This window comes from Cherax quadricarinatus, chromosome 100 (assembly GCF_038502225.1).
Source record: "Cherax quadricarinatus isolate ZL_2023a chromosome 100, ASM3850222v1, whole genome shotgun sequence".
Classification (NCBI taxonomy): domain Eukaryota; kingdom Metazoa; phylum Arthropoda; class Malacostraca; order Decapoda; family Parastacidae; genus Cherax; species Cherax quadricarinatus.
In genome coordinates, this window is record NC_091391.1 from 5,121,008 (window position 1) to 5,145,445 (window position 24,438).

Here is a 24,438-nt window from a genome sequence, read left to right on the forward strand (position 1 = left end):
TGTAAAGCAGATCTATCATTTTTATGATTGCATCATTAGTGCTTTTATTTTTCTTAAATCCAAATTGGCAGGGGTTGAGTATGCTTTGTGCTGTTATAAATGAATATAGTCTCCAGTGCACGAGTTCCTCAAAGATTTTGGATAGCAATGGTAAGTTTGATATTGGCCTATAGTTGTTTAAGTCTGTAGGGTCACCACCTTTATGTATTGGTGTAACCCTTGCCATCTTGAGTAGTTTCGGGAAGGTGCTAGTTTCTAGTGACTTGTTAAAAAGTAATGAAATAACATGCGAAAGGATATGGGCCGTTCGCTTGTACAGTAATGGTGGGACATTAGACAGATTCCCTGAGTTGTTTTTAAGTGACTTTATAATCTCGGTGACTTCCGAGGGCTCAGTTGGTGCAAGATAGAAGGAATTTGGGAAATTCCCATCTAGGTAGTCCCCGGCATGGGCATTAGCATGTGGGATTTTATTGGCGAGATTAGATCCTATGGTTGAGAAGAAGTCGTTTATCTTGTTAGCTGTGTCAGTGGGATGTAGTGGTGTTTCATTAGGTTTAGTTAGGACAATATTCTTGGTTTTTTTCAGTTTGTGGGTCCCTAGAATCTGAGAGTGTGTTTTCCAGGTCTTTTTTATATCTCCTCTAGTGTCTGTGAATCTACTGGAGTAGTATAGTTGTTTGGCTTTCTTTATTACTTTGGTGAGAACTGATGAATAGTGTTTAAGAATATCTTTGTGTATTAAGCCCTGTCTATATTGCTTTTCATATTGGTGTTTCTTGTCAATGGATTTCAGAATGGTGCTGGTTAGCCATGGGCAACCAAGCCGTTTGTTTGTGATCTGTTTCGTTTTTATAGGACAATGTTTGTTGTATAGTCTAAGTAATTTGTTAAGAATGGGTTCAACCCTTGCCCATTATTACAACCCAGGAGTCCCAAAGGCCTGTTATCCTGGGTGTAAAGGGAGCAAAATAAACACAGCAGAAAAGCTTTTGACTTGTATTATCCTTCACCTATTTAGAACAGACATATGTACACTATGTACAACAATAGATATTAGTGCACTCCACAGTAAGCAAGGCAGAATAGAAGCCACTAGAGAGCAGACTGTGCTTCAACCAGCTCTAGAACAGGAATGACAAGGGCAGACAGGTGAGTGGTACCCACATCACCTCTGCGATTGTCAAAACCATCTTCTCATTGGCTGGAACCTGGGTACTGATTGAACAACGGGGCCCCATCATCAACCCTAGTACCTGGTTCGCTGGTTGGGGGAGATAGCCTTTCAATGAGGGAGTGTACATGCGCTGAATAAAGGTTACGCACTCTTTGCAGGCCACACCCCCACCCCGAGAGGGCTCAGGATTAGGCTCCCACCTCCCAGTGGTAACCGTGCCTCCATGGCACCAAATAATGGGACCACCTTTCCTCTCAACCATCCAACTCTTAGATAGAGCTCAGCTTTATTCGCCACAAAAAGCCAAACCCTAAACTCAGAGCGAGACAGCAGACAGTCGGGCTAGCATAGGTCCAAAGTGCTGGAGGACGGTATCCCACACTCCCTCAGTAAAAAAAAAACCCACTTCAGGGGATAAAAAAAAGAGCTTGAAAGGGGTTACCACAGGTCCCTAACATCCTAACCTAATACATGTATATAATTATAATTATAAAGTTTTTCTTCTTCTCTTTTTTAGTAAATGTCTACAGGAGAAGGGGTTACTAGCCCATTGCTCCTGGCATTTTAGTCGCCTCATACGACACGCATGGCTTACGGAGGAAAGATTCTTTTCCACTTCCCCATGGACAATAGAAGAAATAAGGGAGAACAAGAGCTATTTAGAAAAAGGAGAAAAAACCTAGATGTATGTATGTATGTATATATATATATATATATATATATATATATATATATATATATATATATATATATATATATATATATATATATAAATAACAAAAAGGCACAATACCGTGACTGGAACGATACACAAATAACCCGCACATAAAAGACAGAAGCTTACGACGACGTTTCGGTCCGACTTGGACCATTGACAAAGTCACACTGTGTGACTTTGTCAATGGTCCAAGTCGGACCAAAACGTCGTCGTAAGCTTCTGTCTTTTATGTGCGGGTTATTTGTGTATATATATATATATTATATATATATATATATATATATATAATATATATATATATATATATATATATATATATATATATATATATATATATATATATATATATATATATATATATTATATATATGCATGCATATATATGCATGTGCGTGTCTGTGAAGTGTAACCAAAATGTAAGTAGGAGTAACAAGATATCCCTGTTATCTAGCGTGTTTATGAGACAGAAAAAGAAACCAGCAATCCTACCATCATGCAAAACAGTTACAGGTTTCTGTTTCACAGTCATCTGGCAGGACGGTAGTACTTCCCTGGGTGGTTGCTGTCTACCAACCTACTACCTACCTGAAGGAGGGGTGTTAATGTTGCAGTTTAAAAACTGTAGTGTAAAGCACCCTTCTGGCAAGACAGTGATGGAGTGAATGATGGTGAAAGTTTTTCTTTTTCTGGCCACCCTGCCTTGGTGGGAATCGGCCAGTGTGATAATGAAAAATAATTATAATTATGAGTTTTATACTCTTGATAAAGAGTCTGCCAACTTATTTTCTTTGCCGGCAATGTGTAATATTCTGAGAGAATAGGGTTGCAGTCGTAGACTCCATCTCACGAGCCTCGTATTGTGGTTCTTCATGGCTTGGAGATATACTAGATGGTTGTGATCACTATAGACAGTGACCACGTGTGAAGTCTGGCCCACGTAAACATCGAAGTGCTTCAAAGCCAGTACCAGTGCGAGGGCTTCTTTTTCGATAGTAGAGTAAGCCCTCTGGTGCGGCTGGAACTTCAGTGAGAAGAAGGCTAAAGGCTGCAACTCCTCGTTTCTATTTTGCAACAGTACTGCCCCAACCCCAGACTCACAAGCATCAACCTGTAATGAGAAAGGTTTGGAGAAGTCTGGAGACAAAAGAATGGGTGCAGTACACAATAATCTTTTTGCTTTAGTGAAAGCATTTTGGCATTCTGGGGTCCAAATAAAGGGAACTTTGTGACTGGTAAGAGGCGCTACAATATCTGAAAATTTTTTACAGAATCTTCTGTAAAATCCTATCATGCCTAGGAAACATTGAAGAGACTTCCTATCATGTGGAACTGGAGTCAGAACTGCAGAGTCAGTCATCCTCAGAGGTAGAGGACAGAGTCATTACTGGGACTTTGTCTGGTGTATGAAAAAATTTTAATTGATTAATGTGGTAAGTTTTAGTTTTTGAGGTCTTATCAATGGGAGATACCACATAATTTACATCAGATAATTTACTTACAATTTGCATAGGTCCCGTAAATCTAGCTTTCAAGGTGTGGCCAGGTATAGGTTCCTGCACCAACACCTTGTCTCCTGGATGGAAGGAGCAGAATTGTGCATTTCTGTCATACCTCTGTTTCATCTTATTTTGAGCTGCCTTTAGGTTAGCCTTGGCTAACTGACGTGCCACCTGCAACCTTGAAGATGGGTTGTAGAGTGTTGAGCTAATGTCTTCTCCCATCCATCCTACTTTGAGCACCCGAAGAGGACCTCATACATTGTGCCCAAAGATCAGCTCAAACGAACTATACCCGGTAGACTCCTGCACAGTTTCTCTTATTGAAAACAGCAACAAAGGTAGTGATTCATCCCAGTCTGTAGGAAAGTGCATGCAAAAAGTTCTCATCATGGTTTTTAACGTTTGATGGAATCTTTCCAAGGTGCCTTGGGACTGAGGATGATAGGCAGTGGATAAGTTGTGGATTATCCCAAACCTAGTTAATGCTTCCCTGAATGCTTTGGCAGTGAAGTTAGTACCTTGATCACTCTGAATAGTTTTAGGAATGCTAAAACAAGAAATAAATCTAGTTAAAGCCTTGAGAATAGCTTTAGTATTAATACTGCGCATGGGAATTGCTTCAGGGTATCTAGTTACTCTATCCATAATGGTAAATAAGTACTGATTTCCAGACTCTGACTTGGGTAGTGGACCTACACAATCTATAATTAAATCTGCAAAAGGTTCTCCATCAACAGGTATAGGCTGGAGAGGTGCAGGTTTAATGGAATGTCCAGGTTTCCCAACTTGCTGACATTCTCGGCAACACCGGATATGATTCTTTACATCCTGGCTTAATTTTGGCCAATAAAATTCTTTTGTGATTCTATATAATGTTTTAGTAATTCCTAGGTGACCTCCTAATGAAGTATTATGAGCTATATTCAATATGTGAGGTCTAAACTTTGTTGGAACCACTAACCTGTCTGACAGTTGCCGGCCCTCTATCTCCTCACCAGTCTCAGTGCAGATCAAATAGTCGTTTTTAAGTTTATACTTGACTGGATGATCCAAAAAGGATTTACCCACGGCTGCCTGAAAAGCTAAATTCAAAGAAGGGTCTTTTCGTTGTTCCTCCCGGAAGGACAGTCCCTCGGGCATGGAAACAAGAGATCTCATCTGGCAATCCTGCAACCCTGGAATAGGAAGGCTTAATCTGGGTCTGTTCACTTAATTTTCGAGGCCCTGGCCAGTTTTCCTTGTAAAACAAATTGGCTATTCCAAGATCAGAGTCGTCCAAGGATAGGTCAGCATTTTCACCAGACAACCCTTGGGATGTTGCCCGAGTTATGGCCAACATCGGAGAAGAATTAATCATTATGGGTTCAGGACATACACTAGCAGTGGTAATGTTATTACCCAGTAATAACATTGCATCTTTCATGGGGAATCCCTCGGATACACCCACAGTCAAGTATCCAGTGTAATATTTGTACTGTACATAAATTCTATGCAAAGGGACAGAAAATATTGCTCCTCCGAATGCTTCCAGCAAAACAGAGGATTGCAGGGAGGTGTTCTTGGAAAAGGGAAGTACTCCCTCTCTTATAAGTGAGCAATATGCTCCAGTATCTCTAAAGGTTCTGACTTTAGTTGTTTTTTAGTCTTCCTGAAGGGAAATACGACTTTGACAGTAATAAGGGGCCATCCCTTTCTCTACTTCTTTCAGGGACATATTACTAGGGATATTATAGATTTTCCCAATAGGTTGGGGCTTGTGGGGGCAGATGGGACGGATGTGACCTACTTTATTACAGAGGAAGCAGAAGACAGGCTTGCCCTTAACTCCCTGCTGACGTTGCAACTGGTGTCGCTCTGGCTGGTGTCTCTCTGGATATTGTTGTCGAGTTGCACCATGTTGAGTGGTTTGTCTCTCACCAGGTGGACCATAAGTTGAGTAGCGTGGCTCACCAGGTGACTTAGTTGGCTGATGTAGATGTTCTCCCTCCGGCTTCATCCTCCAAGGTTGACGATCTCTGCTCATGCCAGGCTGTTGAAAAGAGAGACAGGACCGCTCGGACAAGGAGCGGTTAGTTTCAAAGGTATCAGCCAGCTGGCTGCCTCCAATGTAGTGGCTAAGTCACGCTCCTGCAGAAAGACTCTAACCTCTGGTCCCACAGACTCCAGCAGGTTGTCAACCAGAATAAGCTGCACGAAATTATCGAAGATGGCAACACCACTTGCTTTATACCATCTGGTAAAAGCTTTGGTCTGCTGTCGCACAAAATCAACCAGGGATTGACCAAGCTGTTGTCTGCCTAATTTAAACAACTTTCTGTATTTAGCTGGGATACATGTAGTATATGCTTCCAAAACTGTGGTTTTTAATACTTTATAATCCGAAAAATCAGTGTCATTTAACACTGGCGTAAATTCCTGTGCCTTACCAAACAATGCTGTGTGAACCAACAATGCCCATTGCTGTTCTGACCACCTCAAGGCTCGAGCCTGATTTTCGAAAGTTTCGAAAATTTGTTCTGGTTCTGCCTCATTGAAGCGGGGAACAAGCTGTACTGCTTTCTGTAAACTAAAGTCATTTACAACTTGTGAAAACTGCCATCTTTATTTTTCCCTATCAAACTCTTCCTTGGCAAATGCCCTCTGTTCCCTAGTCTGCTCAAGATTGATTTTCGCCAACTCGAGTACCAACGCAGCTGATTCGCTTTCAGAAAACCCTGTTGCACGAGACTGACGATTTTGTTCCGTTGATGTATCATTTTCCTCCTGCGGGAACATCAGGGTTTTATTTCTGACTCCCGTAGAAGGAGGAGTCTGATGTGCCATCTCCTCTTCCCGGAGTTTGTCAGTGATCAGTGAACGCAGTTGCACAGCTGTGAGAGTGCGTTCGTAATCAATGCCAATGGAATGAGCAATTTGCCAACAATGCTGTAGGGACAATTTAGGCATGTTTAATAAAGTATATGCCGACACCAGACGTCTGACTCATCTAGGTGGCATACCCCAATGTATAAATTATTTGCTATGCACAGTATGATTGCAGAATACCCCAACATAACATGTTATTTGCAGAAGATGCTTAGCTATGCACAGTACTACTGGAGAATGCGCGCATACGCTTGCAAGGTGGATACACAATAGCAAAGCTGACTGCAAAATCTTCACACAAGATTGACCGTAGCAAAGCGAGCACACTGAACAAGCTAGTAGCAAGCTGTTGAACGATCATACAATAGCAAGGCTGACCATAGCAATGCAATTGACATACAAAGTTTGTAAAGTGTTGGGAAAGCTAGTGCAATGCTAGACAGCAAGCTACACAATGTTCCTGCTTTCAGCATCACCCTGGGCTCAACCCATGCTCAAAGTCCAGCTCCAGCTCTCGGACAAGCTACCCATATTACAACCCAGGAGTCCCAAAGGCCTGTTATCCTGGGTGTAAAGGGAGCAAAATAAACACAGCAGAGAAACTTTTGACTTGTATTATCCTTCACCAATTTAGAACAGAAGTATGTACACTAACTAAACCTAATGAAACACCACTGCAACCCACTGACACAGCTAACAAGATAAACGACTTCTTCTCAACCATAGGTTCTAATCTCACCAATAAAATCCCACGTACCAATGCCCATGCCAGGGACTACCTAGATGGGAATTTCCCAAATTCCTTCTATTTTGCTCCAACTGAGCCCACGGAAGTCACCAAGATTATAAAGTCACTTAAAAATAACTCAGGGAATCTGTCTCATGTCCCACCATTATTGTACAAGCGAGCGGCCCATATCCTTTCGCATGCTATCTCATTACTTTTTAACAAGTCACTAGAAACTAGCACCTTCCCGAAACTACTCAAGACAGCAAGGGTTACACCAATACATAAAGGTGGTGACCCTACAGATTTAAACAACTATAGGCCAATATCAAACTTACCATTGCTATCCAAAATCTTTGAGAAACTCGTGCACAGGAGACTGTATTCATTCATAACGTCACAAAACATACTCAACCCCTGCCAGTTTGGATTCAGGAAAAATGAAAGCACTAATGATGCAATCATAAAAATGCTAGATCTGCTTTACACAGCATTGGAAAATAAGGAATATCCACTAGGAATTTTTATTGACCTAAGAAAAGCTTTTGACACAGTAGACCACGACATCCTACTCCACAAACTTGATCATTACGGTATAAGAGGCCATGCGCTTGCATATTTCAAATCTTACCTTACTAATAGGTATCAGTATGTCACCATTAAAGACACAGCATCAACAACACAGCCACTTGATACTGGAGTTCCGCAGGGAAGTGTCCTTGGTCCCCTGCTCTTCCTCATATAGATCAATGATCTTCCAAACGTATCTCGACACCTGAACCCCATTCTCTTTGCTGACGACACAACTTATGTCATCTCTCACCCTAATCTTGCCACCCTCAACACCATTGTTAATGAGGAGCTGATCAAAATATCGACTTGGATGACAGCCAATAAACTTAGGCTTAACGTTGACAAAACCTACTACATTATGTTTGGTAGCAGAGCAGGAGATGCGCAAATTAACATTAAGATCGACAACACTCTAATTGCCAGGCATAATGAGGGCAAATTCTTAGGCCTATACCTCGACAACAACCTGAACTTCAGCACCCATATCCAACACATAACCAAAAAAGTATCCAAAACGGTTGGGATCCTCTCCAAGATACGATACTACGTGCCGCAAACTGCCCTTCTCACACTATACCATTCACTTATATATCCATACCTCACCTATGCTATCTGTGCTTGGGGTTCAACTGCAGCAACACACCTAAAGCCAATAATAACCCAACAAAAAGCCGCAGTAAGAATAATCACTAAATCCCATCCCTGGCAACACACCCCCCCCCACTCTTCATAGATCTAAACTTACTCCCTGTTCAGTACATCCACACTTACTACTGTGCAATCTACATCTACAGGACCTTAAATTCCAATATTAACCTTGACCTAAAACACTTTCTTGATAGTTGTGACAGAACCCATAGGCACAACACCAGACACAAACATCTCTATGACATTCCCCGTGTCCGACTAAACCTTTACAAAAATTCAATGTATGTCAAAGGCCCTAAAATCTGGAACACCCTACCTGAAAATTCCAAAACTGCAGACACATTCATCACCTTCAAAACTACCATCAGAAAACATCTTATCTCCCTGATACACCCTGTCAACTAATAATACGAATACCACCTGGTGGTTCACACTTACACTCGCCCATTTAACCATAAACAGAAATATCAATCTCAATCTCAAAATAATGAATCTTAACTAGTCATAAGTTGGCCTGTGATACTCCAATACTGAAACTATGTTATTTATTTATTTATTATCACACTGGCCGATTCCCACCAAGGCAGGGTGGCCCGAAAAAGAAAAACTTTCACCATCATTCACTCCATCACTGTCTTGCCAGAAGGGTGCTTTACACTACAGTTTTTAAACTGCAACATTAACACCCCTCCTTCAGAGTGCAGGCACTGTACTTCCCATCTCCAGGACTCAAGTCCGGCCTGCCGGTTTCCCTGAACCCCTTCATAAATGTTACTTTGCTCACACTCCAACAGCACGTCAAGTATTAAAAACCATTTGTCTCCATTCACTCCTATCAAACACGCTCACGCATGCCTGCTGGAAGTCCAAGCCCCTCGCACACAAAACCTCCTTTACCCCCTCTCTCCAACCTTTCCTAGGCCGACCCCTACCCCGCCTTCCTTCCACTACAGACTGATACACTCTTGAAGTCATTCTGTTTCGCTCCATTCTCTCTACATGTCCGAACCACCTCAACAACCCTTCCTCAGCCCTCTGGACAACAGTTTTGGTAATCCCGCACCTCCTCCTAACTTCCAAACTACGAATTCTCTGCATTATATTCACACCACACATTGCCCTCAGACATGACATCTCCACTGCCTCCAGCCTTCTCCTCGCTGCAACATTCATCACCCATGCTTCACACCCATGTAAGAGCGTTGGTAAAACTATACTCTCATACATTCCCCTCTTTGCCTCCAAGGACAAAGTTCTTTGTCTCCACAGACTCCTAAGTGCACCACTCACTCTTTTCCCCTCATCAATTCTATGATTCACCTCATCTTTCATAGACCCATCTGCTGACACGTCCACTCCCAAATATCTGAATACATTCACCTCCTCCATACTCTCTCCCTCCAATCTGATATTCAATCTTTCATCACCTAATCTTTTTGTTATCCTCATAACCTTACTCTTTCCTGTATTCACTTTTAATTTTCTTCTTTTGCACACCCTACCAAATTCATCCACCAATCTTTGCAACTTCTCTTCAGAATCTCCCAAGAGCACAGTGTCATCAGCAAAGAGCAGCTGTGACAACTCCCACTTTGTGTGTGATTTTTTATCTTTTAACTCCACGCCTCTTGCCAAGACCCTCGTATTTACTTCTCTTACAACGCCATCTATAAATATATTAAACAACCACGGTGACATCACACATCCTTGTCTAAGGCCTACTTTTATTGGGAAAAAATTTCCCTCTTTCCTACATACTCTAACTTGAGCCTCACTATCCTCGTAAAAACTCTTCACTGCTTTCAGTAACCTACCTCCTACACCATACACTTGCAACATCTGCCACATTGCCCCCCTATCCACCCTGTCATACGCCTTTTCCAAATCCATAAATGCCACAAAGACCTCTTTAGCCTTATCTAAATACTGGTTTCTTTTTCTGTCTCATAAACACGCTAAGATAACAGGGATATCTTGCTACTCCTACTTACACTTTGGTCACACTTCACAGACACGCACATGCATATATATATATACATACATCTAGGTTTTTCTCCTTTTTCTAAATAGCTCTTGTTGTTTTTTATTTCTTCTATTGTCCATGGGGAAGTGGAAAAGAATCTTTCCTCCGTAAGCCATGCGTGTCGTATGAGGCGACTAAAATGCCGGGAGCAATGGGCTAGTAACCCCTTCTCCTGTATACAATTACTAAAAAAGAGAAGAAGAAAAACTTTATAAAACTGGGTTGCTTAAATGTGCGTGGATGTAGTGCGGATGACAAGAAACAGATGATTGCTGATGTTATGAATGAAAAGAAGTTGGATGTCCTGGCCCTAAGCGAAACAAAGCTGAAGGGGGTAGGAGAGTTTCAGTGGGGGGAAATAAATGGGATTAAATCTGGAGTATCTGAGAGAGTTAGAGCAAAGGAAGGGGTAGCAGTAATGTTAAATGATCAGTTATGGAAGGAGAAAAGAGAATATGAATGTGTAAATTCAAGAATTATGTGGATTAAAGTAAAGGTTGGATGCGAGAAGTGGGTCATAATAAGCGTGTATGCACCTGGAGAAGAGAGGAATGCAGAGGAGAGAGAGAGATTTTGGGAGATGTTAAGTGAATGTATAGGAGCCTTTGAACCAAGTGAGAGAGTAATTGTGGTAGGGGACTTGAATGCTAAAGTAGGAGAAACTTTTAGAGAGGGTGTGGTAGGTAAGTTTGGGGTGCCAGGTGTAAATGATAATGGGAGCCCTTTGATTGAACTTTGTATAGAAAGGGGTTTAGTTATAGGTAATACATATTTTAAGAAAAAGAGGATAAATAAGTATACACGATATGATGTAGGGCGAAATGACAGTAGTTTGTTGGATTATGTATTGGTAGATAAAAGACTGTTGAGTAGACTTCAGGATGTACATGTTTATAGAGGGGCCACAGATATATCAGATCACTTTCTAGTTGTAGCTACACTGAGAGTAAAAGGTAGATGGGATACAAGGAGAATAGAAGCATCAGGGAAGAGAGAGGTGAAGGTTTATAAACTAAAAGAGGAGGCAGTTAGGGTAAGATATAAACAGCTATTGGAGGATAGATGGGCTAATGAGAGCATAGGCAATGGGGTCGAAGAGGTATGGGGTAGGTTTAAAAATGTAGTGTTAGAGTGTTCAGCAGAAGTTTGTGGTTACAGGAAAGTGGGTGCAGGAGGGAAGAGGAGCGATTGGTGGAATGATGATGTAAAGAGAGTAGTAAGGGAGAAAAAGTTAGCATATGAGAAGTTTTTACAAAGTAGAAGTGATGCAAGGAGGGAAGAGTATATGGAGAAAAAGAGAGAAGTTAAGAGAGTGGTGAAGCAATGTAAAAAGAGAGCAAATGAGAGAGTGGGTGAGATGTTATCAACAAATTTTGTTGAAAATAAGAAAAAGTTTTGGAGTGAGATTAACAAGTTAAGAAAGCCTAGAGAACAAATGGATTTGTCAGTTAAAAATAGGAGAGGAGAGTTATTAAATGGAGAGGTAGAGGTATTGGGAAGATGGAAGGAATATTTTGAGGAATTGTTAAATGTTGATGAAGATAGGGAAGCTGTGATTTCGTGTATAGGGCAAGGAGGAATAACATCTTGTAGGAGTGAGGAAGAGCCAGTTGTGAGTGTGGGGGAAGTTCGTGAGGCAGTAGGTAAAATGAAAGGGGGTAAGGCAGCCGGGATTGATGGGATAAAGATAGAAATGTTAAAAGCAGGTGGGGATATAGTTTTGGAGTGGTTGGTGCAATTATTTAATAAATGTATGGAAGAGGGTAAGGTACCTAGGGATTGGCAGAGAGCATGCATAGTTCCTTTGTATAAAGGCAAAGGGGATAAAAGAGAGTGCAAAAATTATAGGGGGATAAGTCTGTTGAGTGTACCTGGTAAAGTGTATGGTAGAGTTATAATTGAAAGAATTAAGAGTAAGACGGAGAATAGGATAGCAGATGAACAAGGAGGCTTTAGGAAAGGTAGGGGGTGTGTGGACCAGGTGTTTACAGTGAAACATATAAGTGAACAGTATTTAGATAAGGCTAAAGAGGTCTTTGTGGCATTCATGGATTTGGAAAAGGCGTATGACAGGGTGGATAGGGGGGCAATGTGGCAGATGTTGCAAGTGTATGGTGTAGGAGGTAGGTTACTGAAAGCAGTGAAGAGTTTTTACGAGGATAGTGAGGCTCAAGTTAGAGTATGTAGGAAAGAGGGAAATTTTTTCCCAGTAAAAGTAGGCCTTAGACAAGGATGTGTGATGTCACCGTGGTTGTTTAATATATTTATAGATGGGGTTGTAAGAGAAGTAAATGCGAGGGTCTTGGCAAGAGGCGTGGAGTTAAAAGATAAAGAATCACACACAAAGTGGGAGTTGTCACAGCTGCTCTTTGCCGATGACACTGTGCTCTTGGGAGATTCTGAAGAGAAGTTGCAGAGATTGGTGGATGAATTTGGTAGGGTGTGCAAAAGAAGAAAATTAAAGGTGAATACAGGAAAGAGTAAGGTTATGAGGATAACAAAAAGATTAGGTGATGAAAGATTGAATATCAGATTGGAGGGAGAGAGTATGGAGGAGGTGAACGTATTCAGATATTTGGGAGTGGACGTGTCAGCGGATGGGTCTATGAAAGATGAGGTGAATCATAGAATTGATGAGGGAAAAAGAGTGAGTGGTGCACTTAGGAGTCTGTGGAGACAAAGAACTTTGTCCTTGGAGGCAAAGAGGGGAATGTATGAGAGTATAGTTTTACCAACGCTCTTATATGGGTGTGAAGCGTGGGTGATGAATGTTGCAGCGAGGAGAAGGCTGGAGGCAGTGGAGATGTCATGTCTGAGGGCAATGTGTGGTGTGAATATAATGCAGAGAATTCGTAGTTTGGAAGTTAGGAGGAGGTGCGGGATTACCAAAACTGTTGTCCAGAGGGCTGAGGAAGGGTTGTTGAGGTGGTTCGGACATGTAGAGAGAATGGAGCGAAACAGAATGACTTCAAGAGTGTATCAGTCTGTAGTGGAAGGAAGGCGGGGTAGGGGTCGGCCTAGGAAGGGTTGGAGGGAGGGGGTAAAGGAGGTTTTGTGTGCGAGGGGCTTGGACTTCCAGCAGGCATGCGTGAGCGTGTTTGATAGGAGTGAATGGAGACAAATGGTTTTTAATACTTGACGTGCTGTTGGAGTGTGAGCAAAGTAACATTTATGAAGGGATTCAGGGAAACCGGCAGGCCGGACTTGAGTCCTGGAGATGGGAAGTACAGTGCCTGCACTCTGAAGGAGGGGTGTTAATGTTGCAGTTTAAAAACTGTAGTGTAAAGCACCCTTCTGGCAAGACAGTGATGGAGTGAATGATGGTGAAAGTTTTTCTTTTTCGGGCCACCCTGCCTTGGTGGGAATCGGCCGGTGTGATAATAAAAAAAAAAAAAATAAATAAAAATTATATGTTTCACTGTAAACACCTGGTCCACACACCCCCTACCTTTCCTAAAGCCTCCTTGTTCATCTGCTATCCTATTCTCCGTCTTACTCTTAATTCTTTCAATAATAACTCTACCATACACTTTACCAGGTATACTCAGCAGACTTATCCCCCTATAATTTTTGCACTCTCTTTTATCTCCTTTGCCTTTATACAAAGGAACTATGCGTGCTCTCTGCCAATCCCTAGGTACCTTACCCTCTTCAATACATTTATTAAATAATTGCACCAACCACTCCAAAACTATATCCCCACCTGCTTTTAACATTTCTATCTTTATCCCATCAATCCCGGCTGCCTTACCCCCTTTCATTTTACCTACTGCCTATGTATAGTGTATAGTGCCAAAACAAAAGCATCCACATTGCTCAACTCACTAGTATTTAGTCACTTAGCCATAATACCAACTTACCTCATAATTTTGTAATATTTTAAACTTAAGATTTAATATAAGTCTGCCCGAAATGCCTAGCCATGCTAGGTGTTCTAGTGGTACACTCTGTAATTATTATTTTACTACATGTAAACCACACAATAACCAAATTCTGTAAACTCAGCATTGTAATCCTTATAGAGAATAAACTTTGAATTGAATAGGTATTAGTGCACTCCACGGTAAGCAAGGCAGAATAAAAGCCACTAGAGAGCAGACTGTGCTTCAACCAACTCTAGAATGGGAATGACAAGGGCAGACAGGTGAGTGGTACCCACATCAGCTCTGCGATTGCCAAAACCATCTTCTCATTGGCTGGAACCTGGGTACTGATTGAATGACGGGGCCCCATCATCAACCCTAGTACCTGGTTCGCTGGTTGGGGGAGATAGCCTTTCAATGAGGGTGTGTACATGCTCCAAATAATGGTTACGTACTCTTTGCATGCCACACCCGTGATATGATTTGCTGGTCAGACATTGGTTTGTATCGATTTGATGCAGTGCATATATGTATGCTAATACCGATTCTTGAATTTTCAGGGGAAAGTGGTAATAAGCTGGGAGCAACCAAAGGAAGAAATGGTGGCCTATCGTTCTTTCCAGCCATTCATACCGCTCCTTACAGCTCTTAATATGCACCAGGTTCAGCTGTGGGCGGTGTGGGCACTACATCATGTTACTACAAAGAATAGTAAGTATATACAGGTCCACATCCCTTCATCCGGAACCCTTGGGGCCAGTATTGTTTCGAATTTCAGATTTTTTTTAATTTCAGAATGATTCTCAATGTTGCCACGTGGTGGCGTGACCCAGCACTGAGATGACTGACTCTCCACACTCCACGAAAAAACTTCAGTTTTCGGAGATTTTTGAATTTCAGAATTTCGGATAAAGGGATGTGGACCTGTGTCAGAATTATTTTTGTATGAGTTTTTATAAGACAATTAGGTGCAAATTTTACTTCCTCATTAAGATATCACCCAAGTTCTTCTAATTTACGGTGGTATTGACAGTGATGGAGTGAATGATGTAAGTGTTTCTTGTTTTTTGGGTCACCTGCCTCAGTGGGAAACATCTGATGTGTTAAAAAAAATGACATTCTTATTATAATATTCATAATGATGATAATACATATATCATAGACTGTCAGCCATTTAGATACACATAACAGCACAGAAGGCATAGTTCTACACCATGAGAGAAGTTAGTTTGTAGACAAACATCTTCCAGGGACATAATATCATCTTGTCATATGAGTGCGACTCAGAAACTGTTTAATGTTTTGCACTGGTAGGATTGCTGTTATTTTCTTTTTCTCATGAATACGTTATGTGATGGATAAAGCTTTACAAATGTTTATTTACTCTTAGTAAATACTTTGCAATTACTAAATGCAAAAAGAAGAAATATGTTCATTTCATTTTTGGGTCACCCCGCCTCGGTAAATGACGACTCGTGTATTACAAAAAATATACTTTGCTTGTATGCTGCTTAATTTTTTTCATCACACTGGCCGTCTCCCACCGAGGCAGGGAGACCCAAAAAATAAATGAACATTTTTCTTCTTTTTACATTTAGTAATTTATACAAGAGAAGGGGTTACTAGCCCCTTGTTCCTGGCATTTTAGTTGCCTTTCATGACACACATGTGGCTTATGGAGGAAGAATTCTTCTCCACTTACCCATGGAGTTAATAATTCTCATTCTTTTAATATTTCCTTTCCAATTTATGAACCCTGATATCTATTAACAATTTTTTTTTTAAACACTGGCTGAGGCAGGGTGACCTGAAATAGAAACACTTTCATTATCATTCACACTATCACTATCTTGCAAGTGATGGATATATATATGATAGTTTAGATGTCCCTCCAAACAGCAAACAACCCAAATCCCTCCTTTAGAGTTCAGGCACTGTACCTCTCACCGCCAGGACTTGAGTCTGGCTAACCAGTTTTCCTGAGTCCATTCACAAAATATTACATTGCTTACACTCAAACAGCTCATCAGTAATCCCTCAGCATCTTCCTTTCCAGTTTATTCCATCCCAATTTATCATGTAAGATCCACCTGTTGACACAATCAGACCAGATATTCTTCCATTTAAAATTCGTCATTATTGTGGTGACTATTCCTAGAGTCATTTACTGTATGTTGTTACTGATAGCCATTCTGTTGTGATGTGGTCCAGAAATTTTTTGTTGCTCACCAATGAAGTTATGACATTTTCGTCTATTTGTTGAATGAAGTCGTGTTCTTGGGAAGAAAGCAATATTTTCAGAAAGATTTGTGTAATTCTCTAATGTAAGTATACAGTGGTACCCCAAGTTTCAGCAATAATTCATTCCAGAAGGCTGTTCGAGTGCAGTTACCGAACGAATTTGTCCCCATAAGGAATAATGTAAATTAGATTAGTCCAACATGACTCATGTAATCGTAATGACACGATTGCAAACAAACCATACCAATGACTGGGATAGAACCCGCGATCAGAGAGTCTCAAAACTCCAGACTGTCGCGTTAGCCACTGGGCCAGCTAGCCACAATAAGATTCATCCAACTAGGTATTTCTACACCATAGAAATAGAAATATACCTAGTAGGTGTAGAAATATACCTAGTTGGATGAATCTTATTGTGGCTAGTTGGCCCAGTGGCTAACGCGACGGTCTGGAGTTTTGAGACTCTCTGATCGCGGGTTCTATCCCCATCCGTGGTATGGTTTAGATTAGTCCATTTCAGACCTCCAAAAATACACTTACAATAATACACTTACATAATTGTTCGAGTCGGGAGCTGTTCGAAACTTGGGGTACCACTGTACTTCCTTACTAGCAATGATCTTTTCACGGTACATTTTAGCAGCTTTGCGGAAACACTTTCAATCTCCTCAAACAACTTCTTTGTTGCCCAAGCTTGCTTAGAGTAGGGGTTCTCAGCCTGTGGACCCCTATAATTACTCACGATAAGGCTAATAAAGATAAACTTCAAAAGTTTTCAAAGCCATTTCTAAATCTGCAGGAATAGCCGAATTCCTTTAGACACTTTTTTTAAACTGTTGGTCGTACTTTATGAGTTGCCAAATTGAACATGTTGAAGATTGAGACACTTATGCAGCATATGGGAATCTTTATTCAGGAAACGTTTCGCCACACAGTGGCTTCATCAGTCCAATACAAAGAGGAAGGCGTTAGGAGAGGAGGAGAATGAGGTAATCAGTCCCTCAACCTGGAGTCGATGTGTTCAGTCCATCAATCTTGTAGAATATACAGCATAGGGCCGTAGACGTGGCTTATATACTGTAGTGAGGTGACGTGAAGCAGGTGGAGGCGGGGTCATAGTGGTACCATCCACTAGTCGAAGTAGGTCTTCGTCCAAAGGTTGAACAAGTGTTGAAGAATTCTTTGTAACAAGTTCCCATGATGCTGCAGTGTCTGACAGTTGTGATGAATGGTTTGAAAAACCGACAAGATTGATGGACTGAACACATCGACTCCAGGTTGAGGGACTGATTACCTCATTCTCCTCCTCTCCTAACTCCTTCCTCTTTGTATTGGACTGATGAAGCCACTGTGTGGCGAAACGTTTCCTGAATAAAGATTCCCATATGCTGCATAAGTGTCTCAATCTTCAACTTGTCGGTTTTTCAAACCATTCATCACAAATTGAACATGCCAAACCTGGGGTCCGTGGGAAAATTTATTTAAATAAAAGGGGTCCTTGGTGGTGAAAAGGTTGGGAGCCAGTACTTTAGAGCATGTGATTTGATGTCACCTTCCTAGGAGTCACAGTAGGTGTAGTAAATTAGCTTATAAATCTGACAAAACTGCATTAAAGGTAGGACTGTCAGAGAGTAGGCATGTCAGGGGTAAAGGAGAGGCAGAGAATTTGTCTAGAGACTCGGATGATATTGGTACAGTAAGTCCTTGACTTATGAACAAGTTGAGAATCTTCTATACTATATTATATTATTTTTTATATCTTTATTTCTTCAAGTATATGTACAAGATATACAGACCTAGCTGACATCAGTGACATACTACTATATAGAAAGCTGCTTGTTATGCTGAGCATTTCAGGCAAATTAGGTCAGTTTCATCCCAGGATGCGACCTACACCAGTCCACAAACACCCAGGTACCCATTTTATACTGATGGGTGAACAGGGACAGCAGGTGTCTTATGGAAACACGTCCCTAATGTTTTCCAGCCATACCCGAGATTCGAACTCTGGACCTCGGTATGTGAGCTAAGTACGCTAGCAATCCAGCTATGGGACACCTATTGTGTATAATATCATTATTGTTGATAATATAATTTTTATACGCAGTGCAGAAGGTCCCCAAGTACAGAAGATTCTCAATGTGTTTGTAAATCAAGGACTTGGATAATGGTCCAGGATGGACCAGTATGTTATATACGTTCCATCTTCAGTTTGTGGGTTAGTTATGAAAAGGTAATAATAGTAGACTTATTGACAAAATGTTAGGCAAATGGGCATAGATGCAACAAATGTGACATTTTATTGTGGAAATATTTTGCTCTCCAGGAGCTTTGTGAAATTTGACAAAGCTCCTGAAGAGTGAAACGTTGCCACAATAAAATGTTCACATTAATTGCATTTGTGTCTATTTACCCAACATAGGAATGGCCTGACAGTTTTTAGTGGTATGCTGGTGGCCCCTTCTTGAAGTAACCATGTGAGTCTGGTGTGAGAAGTACACAGGTGCAAGACACAACCACCAATGATGAAGAGACGATGATCAGAAAGTTAATTGTGGTTTGATTTAAAATTCAAAAGCTTGTTGGTCGCTAATGAAGACCAGTGAAACTACAGTACTCTTGAGAATGCTGAGTTGGTACAAAAAATTAATCAGAAAAAGCCTGCTTCAGGAAACCGAGGGAGTGAATGTACTCAGATATTTAGGAGAGAACTTTTCAGCAGATGGGTCTATGAATGATGAGGTGAATGGGTATGTATAGGACTTACATATAGGGTTTGCTGCTCTCTGTGGTTTCAGTATCTGCAGCAGGTCCTTAGAACTTACCCTCCATGGATATGGGGTCCTACTTTATGTGGTGGAGCCCGGCCTGTCCCCCAGGTCTACTTGAGAGTGAGAGAGAGGCCTGTAAGGGATGGCCTACATGTGGGGTACAAACGGGGGTCACATGACTTGAGGCTTGACCAGGGAGCCTGCCTAACTGGAGCTATATACTATACAAGTATTGCTCTGTTGACATTGGTGGAAGATGCCAATTTGTTAAAAAGAATATATCAAATTATCTAACAGTGACAAAACACTGTAATGGCCCCACCATGTACAGGAGTCTGTCTCTGGTCCAGATTGGAAATCACAAGAATAAGAAATATTAAAATTATTTCTGAGGTATGGGTGGTGAATGTTGCAACAAGGAGAAGGCTGGAGGCATTGGAGATGTCATGTCTGAGGACAATGTGTGGTGTGAATATAATGCAGAGAATCTGTAGTTTAGAGATTAGGAGGAGGTGTGGGATTACCAAAACTATTATTCAGAGGGCTGAGGAGGGGTTATTGAGATGGTTAGGACATGTAGAGAGGATGGAACGAAATAGAATGACTTCAAGAATGTATAGATCTATAGTGGAGGGAAGGCAGGATAGGGGTTGGCCTAGGAAAGGTTGGAGGGAGGGGGTAAAGGAGGTCTTGTGTGCGAGGGGCTTGGACTTTCAGCAAGCATGCTTGAGCATGTTAAATAAGAGCGAATGGAGACAGATGGTTTTTAGGACTTGACATGCTGTTGGAGTGTAAGCAGGGTAACATTTATGAAGGGATTCTGGGAAACCAGCAGGCCAGACTTGATTCCTGGAGATGAGAAGTACAGTGCCGACACTCTGAAGGAGGGGTGTTAATGTTGCAGTTTTATAATTACAGTGTAAGCATGCCTCTGGCAAGATAGTGATGGAGTGAATGATGATGGAAGTTTTTCTTTTTCGGGCCACCCTGCCTTGGTGAGAAACGACTGATGTGTTAATAAATAAAAAAAATAAATTTTCAGACTAAGTGCTAAACTCATAGGGGTCAAGCAGTGCCTGGGAAATGGGAGGTAATCAGGCTTGATCCAAGGAAGGGGAGAATAGTGCCATTTCCTTTTATCAAGAGTCTCTAACTAGCATTTAAAGTAGACCCACTAGCTGTACCTTTGAAAGTACAGTGGTACCTCAGGTTACGAACTTAATTCATTCCAGAAGGCTGTTCGAGTACCGTTACCGAACGAATTTGTTCCCATAAGGAATAATGTAAATTAGATTAGTCCATTTCAGTCCCCCAAAAATACACTTACATTATTGTTCGAGTTGGGAGTTGTTCAAAACTCGAGGTACCACTGTACCTGTAGTCAAAGTACAGTGGACCCCCGGTTAACGATATTTTTTCATTCCAGAAGTATGTTCAGGTGCCAGTACTGACCGAATTTGTTCCCATAAGGAATATTGTGAAGTAGATTAGTCCATTTCAGACCCCCAAACATACACGTACAAACGCACTTACATAAATACACTTACATAATTGGTCGCATTCAGAGGTAATCGTTATGCGGGGGTCCGCGGGGGTCCACTGTATAATGGATATTTCTTGTGTCGATGGAATTTTTGGCTATGATGCTTCACTGTTTTGCTCTGCAGTGCTCTCACTGAATATAGGTAGTCTCGAGTTTACTCAATATGCTCTGCACATTAACCCTGCACATTAACCCTTACAAAACCGCTCGCTTTTTTCGCAAAAATTTTGCCTCGCATACCGCCCAAAAACGTATATATGTGCGGCCTGAGCCATTTTTGGTGGCACAACATTTGCATAAAGTATGTGGGCCCTAAGAAAGCTTCTAGTGCCAACCCTAAAAAGCTGGCCAGGTTGTATAATAAACCCCAATCAACCATCGCTACTATTGGTGGTACAGCTGCTGCTGCACTGTACATGTAGCATCGTCTGCTGCTGCTGTAGCATCGTCTGTTGCTGCTGTTTTTTTTTTACATTTGAAAATGTGTAAAAAAATGTTTATCTACAATTTTTTTTTCTTGTTATATTAGATTTTTTCAAATGAAAGTTGTAAAAAAACATAGATCTATTTTTTTTTTTGCATTTGAAAATGTGTAAAAAAATGTTTATCTACAATTTTTTTTTCTTGTTATATTTGAAAATTTGTAAAAAAACATAGATCTACTTTGGGAGCACTACAAATTTGAACGTTGATCTATTTGGACCGTTTACGGGTTAAGGAACTTTCGGCATGCACACCTCAATGAAATTCACCTTTGTACAAAGATTGTATCATGCCAAAATAAAGTATCTTCATCTTTATTTCTCTGCCTTTGTACATTTCTTATATTACCCGTCTCTTGCTGTGTACTGAATTTTCTCGTTTGTTCATAATAAGGCACTCTTCTCTCTCTTCCCATGCATTATTTATTATTATCCACACTTTGGAGAGAAAACTGTGAGTGACATTTCTGTCCATCCTTGATAATTATCAAGTTGTGAGTGAGTGAAAAGAACATAAAGACCAGAAGACAGAGGAAGGAGACAAAGAGAGAGCCAATAGAAAGGTCAGGTGATGAGGTGAGGAGAAAAAAAGCCAGTGTTCAAGATGGGCTCAAACATTGTCTACAGTTTCCTCTCCATATTGTGACTTGTTCCTGCCACGATATTTTGATTTGTAATCTTCGAGAAATTACTAGTAGAATCCAGATAGCTGTATAGGAGGGCCCCTTTATATACAATAGGGCCCCCATATATACAGGAGGGCCCCCATATATACAGGAGGGCCCCATATATACAATAGGGCCCCCATATATACAGGAGGGCCCTCATATATACAGGAGGGCCCTCATATATACAGGAGGGCCCCCCATATATACAGGAGGGCCCCATATATACAGGAAGGTCCCCATATATACAGCACCTTCTTGTCAGCATTACGTGTTTTCACTGTTATGTTTCACTCGCCAGTGATAGTCGCCAGCAAGTGGAACATTGGCTAAGTTAAAAGCCAATGGAAACATGGAACGCTGAAAATAGGCGCTGTAAATGCGGAGGCTTCGTGTATGCACATGTGAAACTCTGTGAATAGTGATTTATTTGCTACTTAATGTAAATAAGGTACTGTCTATAGAAGATAAGGAATAAATTTAATGCATGATAGTAGTATGTTCTGTCTTTCAGGCAAGCGGTATTGCCACATGTTGGTGCGTGAGGGAGTGGATGACGTTCTTCGGAAATTAGTTGCATTACCCCACTCTAACACTTGCGTGCGAGAACTAGCCGAGAAAGTCGTTGATGTACTCCAGGAAAACGGATACACCAAGGAACTATAATATAAGGACATAGTATTAGGAAAAACAATCATCTTGTATAAGATAACATTTAATATGTTTGCTGTTGTATTGTATGGATTCTGTTTCTTCTCTTATATATTATTCTCATTCTAATTTCTTTTCTTATACACCTACCATCCGACTTACGACCACTCGACTTACGACCGTGTTTTTTATGCCAAATTTCTGGGAAATAAACAACTATTTGTGTTGTACACAGTGTTTATCCTAAACCTTACAGTATAAAATACAGTACTAACAACATAAAAAGTAAAGTAAAACATGAAATTCCAAAATAAAACAATAAAATAGTCATTACAAAAATGTTTTGTTGATATTCAGTAGTAAAGTTCGACTTACAACTATTTTGACTTAAGACCGGTTTCTCGGAACCGAACTCGGTCGTAAGTCGGATGGTAGGTGTATTTACCTTGAAACTATTTTTACCGAAGATATAATCCCACTTGTGGAGTGAAGGTAAAAATAAAATAATGGAATTTAACCAAAAATTTAATCTGTGTTATCAATGCATTTGCATGAAATTGGGTTACATATGTATGTACATATTGACTACATGAACACTAATATATTATCTATATTTTACTTTATATTATCATATCGGCTGTTTCCCACTGAATCAATAACCCGAAGAGGAACTGATTTACTGTTATTTACTTCTTAGTTGTTTTTTAGATGTGCACGGACATTACAGTCCAAAACACAAATAGTACGTACATAGGAAGGTGTGTGAGCAGGGTAATATTTTGCGAAGGGAGTCAGGGAAACCGGTTAGCCGGACTTGAGTCCTGGAGGTGGGAAGTATGTACAATGCCTGGGATATTGGCTGTTTGGTGTGATATCTAAACTGTTGTATCTGAGACCTGCAAAGACAGTGATTGTATATGAATGATGGTGAAAGTGTTGAAGGTCTTTCTTTTTGGGTCACCCTGCCTCGGTGGGAAACGGCCGACGTGTTAAAAAAAAAAATATCTTTTATTTATAAGATAATACATAGATACATAATTTCAAATCAGTTTGGCTTGTTTAAGCGTCTTAAAAATAAGCATGGCCTATGCTGCATTTATATAAAAATTTGAAGAACAAACAGGCACAATACCATGACTGGAACAATACACAAATAACCTGCACGTAAGAGAGAGAAGCTTATGACAACGTTTTGGCCCGACTTGGACTGACTGTAAATGGCCCAAGTTGGACCAAAATATCATTGAAACTTCTCTCTCTCCTATGTGCGGGTTATTTGTCTATAAAAAAATTTGTTTTGATCTAAACTGGCCAAATTTAATATATCTGTTCCACCCATTTTATTTAAGATTAGCCTGTAATCAAAGCAGTGTGATTTAACACATAAAAATTTTGAAATGCTTTGACGAATTTTTGTGGAGATTCAAATTCAATTCAAAGTTTATTCTCTATAAGGATTACACATGACCATAACACAAGGCACAGATCACTCTTTGATGTTCCTCGTGTCCATCTCACGCTATGCAAAAACTCAATGCACATAAAAGGCCCTAAAATCTGGAATTCATTACCTGTAAATATGAAAGAAACACTACCTGTTTATAAATTCAAGTCTTCTCAAAGATCACTTACTCACCCAAAACCAAATAAATACTGAATAACTGAACCTTATAAATTTTTTTTTTTTTTTTTTTTTCAACAAGTCGGCCGTCTCCCACCGAGGCAGGGTGACCCAAAAAAAAAGAAAGAAAATCCCCAAAAAGAAAATACTTTCATCATCATTCAACACTTTCACCACACTCGCACATTATCACTGTTTTTGCAGAGGTGCTCAGAATACAACAGTCTAGAAGCATACACATATAAAGATACACAACATATCCCTCCAAACTGCCAATATCCCAAACCCCTCCTTTAAAGTGCAGGCATTGTACTTCCCATTTCCAGGACTCAAGTCCGACTATATGAAAATAACCGGTTTCCCTGAATCCC

General features: G+C 40.6%; 1 protein-coding gene across 3 annotated transcripts in view; it reads left to right on the top strand.

Moving 5' to 3' along the window:
- LOC128704641 (protein zyg-11 homolog B) overlaps positions 1-23,960 on the top strand; it is a 203,544-nt gene extending 179,584 nt beyond the window's left edge. For all 3 annotated transcript variants that reach the window (XM_053799749.2, XM_053799748.2, XM_053799750.2), the window contains 2 exons: positions 14,654-14,804; positions 22,310-23,960. In XM_053799749.2, coding sequence (XP_053655724.1) covers positions 14,654-14,804; positions 22,310-22,461 — 303 coding nt within the window. In that variant the 3' untranslated portion in view covers positions 22,462-23,960. The remainder of the gene's footprint in view (positions 1-14,653; positions 14,805-22,309) is intronic.
- The last annotated feature ends 478 nt before the right edge of the window (positions 23,961-24,438 follow it).